The sequence below is a fragment of the Pleuronectes platessa genome, chromosome 20, assembly GCF_947347685.1.
Source record: "Pleuronectes platessa chromosome 20, fPlePla1.1, whole genome shotgun sequence".
Classification (NCBI taxonomy): Eukaryota; Metazoa; Chordata; class Actinopteri; order Pleuronectiformes; family Pleuronectidae; genus Pleuronectes; species Pleuronectes platessa.
In genome coordinates this window covers 14,208,915-14,220,397 of record NC_070645.1, presented here as the reverse complement: position 1 = coordinate 14,220,397, position 11,483 = coordinate 14,208,915, and the positions used below count along the sequence as shown (strand labels likewise).

The window sequence follows — 11,483 nt, the reverse complement described above, 5'->3', positions numbered from 1 at the left end:
AAAGTTCACAGTTTACAAAGCCATCCCATGATGTGTGTTTGTAATGCAGCTTTTTAAAACTGGTCTGTTTCTCCTGTCTTGTGTCCGAGCAGACAGCAGGTGGAGCCAGTGGCTTGGCCTGGCTGCATTTCTCCTTCAGCTCAGCCTGCTGCTGGCAGCATCATGGGCATTTCGCGCCGACCTGGCGTTTTCCTGTTTCTTCCACACAGCCATCTTCGTCTCCTTCAACAAAGTCTGCACTTCACAGGTACATAAACCACCATCTACAAACAGAGTTTAGACAGAAATCAGATAGAAAGGTAGTAGTTTGATGGTTAAAGGTCCCTGTGACCATCCAAAAATAGTTTGGGCCTTCTCTAAAGAATTCAAACTCTGTATTGTGGTCGTTTATATTGCAGACGTATCTTCATGCATACTTTAACAAAGATTCATATCTTATCCTTTCACAGTACTTCTTGTGGTACCTGTGCCTACTTCCTCTGGTCATCCCTCGTCTGAGTCTGTCTCTTAAACAGGGGGCGGGACTGCTGCTCCTCTGGTTTGCTGGACAGGTAAACTTCACATAAGCACATTTCCAGACCATCCATTTGTACCTTCCAGATATTGATGTTATCTGTGTAGATTCACCACTGAATTTCTGAGTGAAACAGCTAAAATTGAGCTTAGTATGAAAGAAAACCTGTTTTCTCTCCAATTCTCCCCAGGGTATTTGGTTGGGGCCGGCCTACTTCCTGGAGTTTGAGGGCTACAACACCTTCCTGTTGATCTGGCTCGCTGGACTGCTCTTCTTGATCATCAACTGTTTCGTCTTGATTCAGATCATAGTCCACTACAAACCAACACAAACTCCTCAGAGACTAAAGGTTGAATGATCTGAATGTGGAAGGAATTTTCACTCTGATCGCAGATTCAATATGAAGATTCAAAGGATGTTCCACCAGTCAGTGGTTTTACCTGTCGTTGATGGATTAAATTTTGTCCAATCTCAGTCTCCCCAGTGTTTTTACTGGTAATTACTTTGTCATGTAAAATGCTTGCCACTGTAGGTCAAAACCCTTAAATCCTCAGCGACTGACACTGGGCAGAAAACTGCTTTGACAACGTTCAAGTCTCGTCCACCTGTGACCGTACCTCATGACAATCAGAGGTTTTCCATTTGCTGAAGGGGCCAAAATACCTGATGTAGATCAGAGAATCACACAAAGTTCCTTCAGTCTGAACAACCATGAACCAGGCAAGTTTTCGCAGTTTAGAGAGAACATTGATGCTCACTGCTTCACCAGAACAAACAAGTGTTGTGAGGGCTCGTTAAATTCAACCTTTAATAAAACAAATGGATTAAAAAAGTGCATTATTTTAACCTGAGTTTCTCCGATCACACTAATGCACTTTTTATATTATGTGAAATTTGAATATTTACCTCTGTTACAAAGTTGTGCTTTCATCCTGTTTGTCTGATTATGCAAAATAATACAATATAATGTTTTATTAAAAGTTAGTGAAAGGGAGATACGTAGGCCAAGGTAGAACCCATGCCCTTTTGGAACTGATTTGATTTTGGAAACTGGATATGTTGAATATTAATAAACTTTCAACAAACTGCCTCTTTAGCTAAGACTCATAACTGTCCCAACTTAGGCTTATAAGTGTCACTTTAAGTGGGCGTTTCTTTAAGGGCAATTTCACCTTTTCGAGTCTTAACTGAGCAGCATGAGTTTATATATATGTATATATATGTATATAAATGTGTGTGTGTGTGTGTGTATTCATTTGATTCATATCTATCACTAAGGTTCCAGTGAGGAACTGATGGACTGAGATAAACTTTCAGAAGGAAAAGATCTCTCAAACACAGTGGGGTTCTCTAACAGATTTGGTGCTGCATGGGGGTGGAGGCTGTGTAATCAGGACATGTTAAGAAACACTGTGTGAATGGATGGGGAAATATTTAATATGAGTCAGTGCTTTTGGCAAGTGAGTAAGTCTACAGGCATTTGACTATGAAACTGTTTTCCTCTCTGTGTTACTTAAAGGGCTGGATGATATGTTCATATCATGAGATTAGTGTTGCAATAACAGGATTATTATCAAAGTATATCAAAATAATTAAGTTTACATAATTAAGATTAGTGTTATCATTATTATTAACATTATTAATGGTGTTTTTTTCAAATAGAATAAACTACACAAACAAACAGTGTTCTCATCTGCCCTTTATTGTTCTGTCATTGTCACATCGTTCTTTATTTTAAATTCTTAAACAGATTTTTGCTCCGGAATGAAGGTGGTTGTTTTAAAATATTCTTTAGGAGCAGAGATTAACAAACAGTTGAAAACAATCCAACAGCAAAACATTTTACAAATCGAGGTAGATGTGTTGTATTTGTGTTTTAGAAAAAAGCAAAGGAAAGTTCCTTTCAGCTCCCGTACACGGACACACTAGAACGAGGAAGTAGCTCTTTTTTTTAGGGGCGGTGTCAGCTGAGCAGAACCTCCCTCTTCTTCCTAACAGACTCTTGAAGGAAGCTGTCTGAATGTAAGTAGAGACTACGATGCTATTTTGTAGACACTTGATTTCTGGTTTTAAACACCTCATGTTAGAATCAGGTCCATTAACGGTCTGGCGTCATGGGCAGAATATAGTTTATACAAATGGTGTTATATGTAATAATTTGTGTTATTTAACATAAAGTCGTTTTCATTGCGATATTAAAAGTTTGTTTTCCAGCATACTCCATTAGAAAGTCTGTACATTTAATACTTTCAGGATGTGTTGTATGTATATTTAGTGTTAGTCTGCTGCTCAACTTACAATCATGTCGCCAAAGACAAATTCACTTTCAATAGAATCCTAATAAACTAGTGGCAACAATCACCACTTTACTATAATGATAATCTCACTAACAACAGCTCTATTACAAGTAGTTTAACATGATTTTCAAAAAGATTATAATGCCAAAAATCATCTGAACAAAAATATGAGAACGCTGCTGGGTGTGTTTTATGTTTGTCTTCACAGTTTATAAATTGTTCTAATAAATTGTCAATCAGGTATTTATATTCAGAGGCAATCCATGTAATGCTAAATGAACAACATTTTCAGTGGAGTTTGGCACAATGACAGCAAGATAAAGAGATAAAAGCCTGATTTAAATTGAGTCATCTAATAATTAATGCTCTGTTTTCATTGTAGACACAATGGCATCATCAGCCGCTCTGTCCAAGGCCAACACCAGCTTCTGTCTGGATCTGTTCAAGAAGCTGAGTGACAACGACAAGGCAGCAAATGTCTTCTACTCTCCATTTAGCATCTCCTCAGCCCTGGCTATGGTGATGCTGGGGGCCAGAGGCAACACACACACACAGATGTCAGAGGTACAGCATGTAAACACACACACTTTGTTTATTTTCTAGTAGGCAGAAAGATTTAAAATGCACCTCCACAACTTGCAGCTTCAGACGTTCCCATGATTTTAACTCTTCACTGAGACGATTCTGAACCTAAAGGAACTTTGACACAGAAACACTGTCAGAATACATAGAGCAGAGAACTGCCTCTGTGTCAGCCAAAGTTCAACATGAATCAACGGCTTTGTCTTCCAGAGTCACAAAAAATAATAAAGATCTGATGTTCAGACTCTGACCAGGTTTAATAGGAGAGGTATGTGATGTTTTGCTAAAGGAAGCTTAAGGTTAAGGATACTTTATTTGTACCCAAAGGTAGATTTGTTTTGCAGCAACAGAAAGAGAAGACATCCATCCAAAATAGTACAAATTATAAACTAATAGACAGAAGACAAGACCACAAAATTGACAAAGTGTTCAAATGCATTGCTATCAATAGAAAACTGGATTGGGACAAAAGTGCAAATTTGGCTATAAACTGTTAAACTGAACAATTGCAGATGAAACAAAACTATTTATTTTGCGTTTTTTTTTACCCCTTGGGACTGTAAACCTTCAACCAGAGGAAATTCCCCATGTAGAGGATGCAAGTCATCATTGCTAATGGAGCTGGCTATCCTCTGTAGCTGTGTGGTGTTCAGGGACTGTAGGCTCATCTGAGGCTCTGTCTATTTCTGTCCTTTAAAGACAGGGTACCAAACCATGACTCCAAAGAAAAAGATAAAACAGACTCAATAAAAGCATGATAAAAAAGTGTCAGCATGGTTTAGTAAATATTCAAATAGGACGTTTTCCTTAAACAGTACAAACGCTACTGACCCTTTCTGCACATAGCTTCACTGTTTGCTTTAAAGTTCAGTTTGGACTCAACAATAGTCCCAAGGTATTTATACAATTCCACACATTCAATAGTCTGACCTGTTTTCTGAAATCGATGACCATATCCTTGGTTTTTGAAATGTTAAGTTGGAGGAATGATTCCTTGCACCTCTTAACAGAGTGCTCAACAACAGGTCTCTGACTTATTTAATTGCCTGAAGCACACTCACAATCACTGAGTCATCTGCGTAATTTTAAATATCTTTTTTATTTTATCCTATCTTTAAAGAGCTCGGACACATATTTGTAAAGGATACAAAACAAAGGAGAGCACACAGCCTTGTGGTTAGCCAGTGGAAGAGCAAACTTTATCTGATAAAAATCCATTCAGTCTCACTCTTTGTGACCTGTTCGTTAGTAAATCTAAAATCCAGCTCACAAGATTCAAACTTAGGTTAAAATCTTACTTAGAAACAGTCAGGGTGCGGTCAGTACACCCTGAGACTCACACAATAAGACAAACAGTGAAAGCAATGACTGAAGATGACAATGTAATTCCTCTCAATTCTTCTAAACAGTTTTACAATTGATGTAATTTAGGAAATGTATGTGTCTTCCATAATCAGATGTAGTTATGAGGTTTTAACATACAGATACTGAAAGCCATCAGATTAAACCAGCAAATAAAACCTTATCCATTAAGTCATTATCATGGACCAGTCCATACACTGTGCTGTACCAGGATATATGGCGAAGGCAAATTTCATAGACCTGACATTTTTCAGTTTTTGTTGTTATGACCACTTGATTCATAAGAGAGAGATTTACAACCTCCTACATCAGGTTTATTTGGGGAAATATTTTAAGTCAGCTAAAGTCTACAAATACATACACAACTTACCGTGGATCACAAGGAAAATATCAATCAGTAAGAATTTGATGATTTTGTCAATATTCTCATAACTCAACATGGGAGTTAACCAGCAGACCAGTTAGACTGGTCTTTTACTGGCTCAGAGTTCCTCTCTAACATGCCTTCGTCTACTTTCTCTACAGAGCCTGAAGACCAAGCACTGTCAGGACAACGTCCACGCTGACTTCAGTAAACTGCTGAACGCACTCAACAAGGCAGATGCTCCGTACTCCCTCAGTGTTGCCAACAGACTGTACGGGGAGCAGTCCTACCAGTTTGTCGAGGTGTGTATTCATAATGGGGTGTGGAGGGTTGTGAGAGGCTCAGATAGGAGCTTTTCAGCTCAAGTAAAAGGGAATGATGTCTGAGGGTCATCAAACAAGCGAGAAAGGAAGTGATTGTTCAAATGTGCTCCTGCTGCTCCGACTTTAAACTCTTCTAAGTCAAGTGAAGAGACTATTTTCTTTTTGTGATCTGAATCAGTCAATGTGTTGCTGATGGTTTCAGGATTTTTTGGGAGAAACCAGGAAGCACTACAATGCAGAGCTGGAGTCTGTGGACTTCAAAACCAGCCATGAAGCAGCAAGACTTAACATCAACAACTGGGTGGAGAAGCAGACTCAAGGTGGGTCACAAATATACACCAGTATGGGCCGACATGATCCCTCTGTGCAATGCTATCCAAATATAGAACAAGAAATGTCCAGACTGGCAAAACTGCACGTGGCCTTATAATGCCACCAGTTTGAAAGATGATGATCCAGAAGGGGCAGAGAGTTTAATCCAGTTTTATTATTCCTCCGCACCAGTGACAGCCAGTGGACGGAATCATTATGTTTTCACTTTGACTGTCGAATAGTACATAGGTCGGTATGTCTGTTGATCTGTCCTTTCCATTCTTGTAAATATGATATCTCCAAAACGCCTCATGGGAATTTGGTCTTTTGAACGCAACAACTTCAAATCTGATACAATCTGATTTTGGTGGTCACAGGTCAAATGTCAAGGTGATCTCTTTTGTGAACATGCAACATCAGGAACTTGCTTAGGTTGTTTCAGTACATCTGTCACAAACATTCACTGATTCAATTTTGTGGTCAAAGATCAAGGTCAATGACCACACAAAATCTTGGTTAGCATCCCACATCGAGAGAATCCTTTCAAATGTGGCACAAATGTTCACTTTGACTCACAGGTATTAGTGGAATGTGGTAAACAGTCCTTTAAGATGATCTGTTTTTGGTAAATGAATATATATCACCTTATTTATTTCTTTGTTGAGGGAACACAATGACTGAGCTTGTCATTTCTTCATCATTTCAAATTTGTACTTCAAATGCCTAGGTAAAATTCCGGATGTGCTGGCCCAGGGTGTGGTGGACAACATGACCAGGCTGGTATTGGTGAATGCCATCTACTTCAAAGGCAGCTGGAACGAGCAGTTTAAGGAGAGTGACACAGTTGATGCTCAGTTCAGAATCAACAAGGTAAAATTGGACGGAAGTTAAAATGAATTGGGATTTGTCTGCATTGAACACCAACTTAAGTTTTCTTAAACAGGACAGAATAACATCGAAGGAAGATAGCAGGAATTCAAGAGTGATACAGTAGTCAGTTGTATTACTGAGTTGGATGAGCAGTAGCAGTTATGTGATCTGCATAAGAATGACAGCATTTGATAAACTATCACAGGGATTATTGACATGTATACGGTGAAGCCCTAGTCTGAACCCTGTGGTACGCCTTTTCATACAGGCATGAAAAAAGAGGAACACAAAGCAACCTGGACAAATTATGATCCATATGACAAGTAGTTTGAAAATCAAGTTACAGCATGCTCAGATGAGCCAATTCGAGTCTATTCGCCAAGATGACGAAGTCCACTGTGTCAAAAGCCTTTGACAATTCCATTAAAAGATCTGCAAATAATGCTTTGCAATCCAGTGCCTCATTAATGGAATTTGCCATTTTAGTATCAGCAGTTTACAAGGTTACCTATTGTCATATAAATCCTAAACAGGTGAGGAAACATGTTTGAGGCTGTGGCTCAGGAGGAAGAGCGGTTCATCCACCAGTAGGTGGGCAGAGTCCCGTTCCACGTGCCTAAGTGTCCTTCAGCAAAATAGGCTGACTGTCTCAGCAGTGATCTATGATAGAGATCGTGTTGCACAAAATTGTAATATTTGTGTGAATTGGTGAATTGCAAAAATAATTACTGTACAGAGCTTTGAGTGGTCATCAAGACTAGAAAAGCACACTATAGTTAACAACCACTATCCATAACTCATATTTTGTTCTCAGAATCAGAAATAATGTCACAGTGTATTCACTATACCTTTTTTTCTGCATGACTGCAACAAAGTGATGTGAACAAGCTTTCCGCTGCTTCTCCTGTTTGCTGTTTTTAGAAAGAGAGGAAGCCAGTGAAGATGATGTATCAGGAAACCGAGTTCCCTTTGATCTTCATCTCTGAAGTCAACTGTCAGGTAATCAATACATCCATTTGATGAGTCAGTGACAACAGTGTGACTTGTCAACCACCTGTAAAGTCATTTGGATTTTTGCATATCAAATGTATTCAGTATATATTTATTATTATGGAAACACACTGTTTTTCAGGTCTTGGAGATTCCTTACAAAGGGGAGGAGCTCAGCATGCTCATATTTCTCCCAAAGGATATAGACGATAGTTCAACTGGTCTGGAGAAGGTAGGACATGCACACACTTGCACTTCCACAAATACAGAAACCCACAAGACAAACTAATAATTGAATTTGTCTACACCTCCAGCTGGAGGAGAAGCTGACCTATGAGAACTTTGTGAAGTGGACTCGTCGAGACAAGATGGATAATCAAGAGGTTGAACTGGGCCTGCCTCGGTTCAAGATGGAGGAGAGTTATGACATGAAGGATGTCCTGATCAGCATGGGCATGGTGGATGCCTTCGATATGGCAATGAGTGACTTCTCAGGTAGGACATGCACCATACATCAGATTAATTCATAAACATTTAAACATCAGGAAACAATTAAACTAATCTGGCTACTGTCGACTAAATGAATCCTGAAGTTCTCCCAAGTCAGTGTGTCCTCCATTCTTGAAATATACTCCATCTCTCTTTTTTTTGTTATAGGTATGTCTCCTTCCAAAGACCTGGTGCTGTCAAAGGTCGTCCACAAGGCTTTTGTTGAGTTCAATGAGGTGGGAACCGAGGCTGCTGCTGCTACTGCTTTAGTCATGACGCTACTGTGTGCTCGATTCCCGATTCCAGTCAGATTCATTGCAGACCATCCCTTCCTCTTCTTTATCCGATATAACCCCACAATGAGCGTTCTGTTTGCTGGCCGCTTCTGCTCCCCTCAGTGAGCACTACATTGTTGAGCGTTTGAGAGACACTGCTCTAGAATTTGATCCCATCCAAAGTTTTTCTTTTTTTCTTTGGCTCTCGTCTGCCTCACTTCTCACATGAGTCATTGTGTTTATCCTGAACACAAGCTCTCTGCTCTGCTTTTCTATTGCACCCAATCCGATCTTGTTCAGAGTTTGGACACTTTATCCCTTTAATACACATTTGGCCGTCTTTGCTGCAGCATCTATAACACTACAATCTAATTTGTTATCCTGTACCTTACACTCTTTTGAAGACTTTGCCTTTATCACATTTGTCATGCCTTTTTAAGCTGGCAGCACATAGGTCAGCTGTTCCTGTATACCAGGTAAACATATGATGGGTGAAAGAATCTCTATATAACATGCAATATCTTTATATTATATATTCAGCAAACCAAAGAGAATATTGTGAGTAAAGTATATTTGCAGATAGTTCCATGCTTGGTGGTTATATGTAATTGCACTTCTATACATATAATGACTATTCATAAAAAATAGTTTATATTCAGTTTTGACCAGTTATGTTTCTGTATCCTGATGCTTTTACACATGGAATAAAAGTGTGTGATCCCTTAATATTATTTGTCAACTTTTTTCTAAAAAAAGAAAAATAACCCTTTCATTCACATTTTGTCTAGTTCACTCTATAGTGAGTATCAGAAGGATATAATGCAGTTTAACCATTGTAATAAAGATGATACTACACTTGTTGTCCATGACATGCTTTTTAACACCTCACTGTAAATTTTTTACCAAAACTTGGCTTTAATCAGTTGGGATTAAAGCAGAGGCATTGTGCCATTGTTACCAATAACAATGGCATTACAGTGGTTCAAATATGTACCAGACTAGGCTGAACAGGGTAGATGTGTAATTATCTCAATGTTCAATTTTGTAATGTGTCGCAGACACCAACTCAGGATGCTTGGTGATCTGTAGCCACATGCGGAGGGAATGGAACAAGCTTGAGGTCCATGTGGCTCAGCATGACTGAAGTATTTTTAGAGGGCTGATCTTTCTTCAGTTACTGTAGGATAACAAATATTCCTTATAACTTTATCAAAGAATGGACATCTTGCCTGCGTTTCATGTTAGCACTGTATTTTATAGTTCTGTGTACATGGTATATGTATCTGATCTCAATACATGTAAATGAAACATTGTGAAAGAGTAGCCTTGTAGTTTAGGTGAGTATACAGGAATATGATCTTGTCAAATTCTTTTTAGGCAATTCAGAAATATTTGCATGTTTTGAAAGGCTCATCAGCTCATTGTCAAGACTAGACCAATGTGTTAAAAAGGGAAAATAATCAATATAAAGTGCAAAAGCCTGTAATGTTTTGAAATTTGGATTAAACTGTTTTATTTTTATAGTTTTGTGATTCATGACAAATTACATCATCGTGCTCTGCATTTCTGTCACGTATCGACAGTTTATGATTTATCTAAATCAGTGTTCGAATTACGTGGGAGCCAGAGGGAGCCGAGTTCCCAGAGAGTGAGGACTAGCTCCCATGAAAGCAACAAAGTCAAAAATCTGAGGGGGTCTCTCATATCTGAAAGTGTCTGCCATACCTAAAGTGTTTAGATGCTAATTAAATAACTGTTGATAAAGCAAGGGGATATGGTTGGGCAATCATATGTCTACAAAGTTTCAGTAATACGTTAAAAAAGTAAAATAGGTAGAGTGTAGTCAATCTAACATGCTAGTTAGGTGAAATGGTCAGCAGTTGGTGGTAATGACCGCCATTTTGCCAAGCCCATTTCCAAATACCCCAGAATACGTACATTTTCACCACTTTCTAACTTACTGCAAACTTTAGAAAGTTTTTGAGCCCTCAAAAAGGCAATTAATTTGTGTAAAGAAAAATAATATTAATAAAAATAATCCTTTCAATTTCAATAGGGCCTCCCACCGAAGGTGCTCGGGCCCTAATAAATCAATTTCTGTACAAAAATTTGTCTCTGTTGTGTGCGTGTGTCAAGTTAAATACAGCCTATGCCTACCGTGCGCAAAAGCGCTGCTCGCACCTAGGCTATTTCATTGTTTAGCCTTGGTAGGCTAAGTGCGTGGTGCGCCAACTTTTTTATGAGATAGAGACCCCCTTAGAGACAAAAAGATAATTCGAACCCTGATCTAAATGGTAACTCCAGAAATCGTTATTCATCTATCAGCTTCACAGTCAGCATGTGGGTTTATAAGGGCCCAAGGCAGTACACTGTGGTGCAATTTGGACACTGGATATGTTGAATATTAATACATTTTGAACAAACAGGCTCATAATTCTCTCTACTCTTCTCATCTCATATCATTATTATATACCAACCCACTGTCCATCCCTTTACTGGCTATACTAGCCCCATGCACAGACTTTACCACTACATATTCTTATATATTATATATTTATATATATTTTTTTCTGTTGTTTTTATATAGATATAATTTATTGTACCATCCACTCCAGCAGCACAAGAACACTAGCCTACTGGACACTGACACAATCACATCATTGCATTACATTCCTTTATCTGTAAATATGTTCTCCGTATGTGATTTATGTATGTATGTCAGTGATGTGTTTAAGTGTATAAGCTACTCCATGATCTAAATTTCCCACGGGATTAACAAAGTATCCATCCATCTATCTATCTATCTATCTATCTATCTATAACTGTAAGCGACACTGTCAATCATGACCACAGCACGTTTACGATAATGGGCACATTCACCACAATGGTAACAGGTGATTCTCCAGCTCAGGGTTCTGTGTGAAGGGCGAACTGAACTTTGATTAAACAGATGAACGTGCAGCAGTGGTGGAGCAGCTTCAGGGTTCTTTCGACAGGGTCCAGTAGTCAGCTCTTTACTTGCCTCTGCTCAATTACTGCAGGTCACTTTTAACGTTTCAGTAAGAAAGCAGCAACCAGCCTTACCACAGGCCAAGCAAACAGCTC

General features: G+C 38.8%; 1 protein-coding gene across 1 annotated transcript; it reads left to right on the top strand.

Moving 5' to 3' along the window:
• The first annotated feature begins 2,376 nt into the window (after positions 1-2,376).
• LOC128425986 (leukocyte elastase inhibitor) lies at positions 2,377-9,104 on the top strand. The gene is made up of 9 exons (XM_053412835.1): positions 2,377-2,536; positions 3,194-3,375; positions 5,281-5,421; positions 5,645-5,762; positions 6,482-6,624; positions 7,546-7,623; positions 7,757-7,846; positions 7,929-8,109; positions 8,272-9,104. The coding sequence occupies exons 2-9, from the start codon at positions 3,199-3,201 to the stop codon at positions 8,502-8,504; spliced, it is 1,161 nt and encodes a 386-aa protein (XP_053268810.1). The 5' UTR covers positions 2,377-2,536; positions 3,194-3,198; the 3' UTR covers positions 8,505-9,104.
• The last annotated feature ends 2,379 nt before the right edge of the window (positions 9,105-11,483 follow it).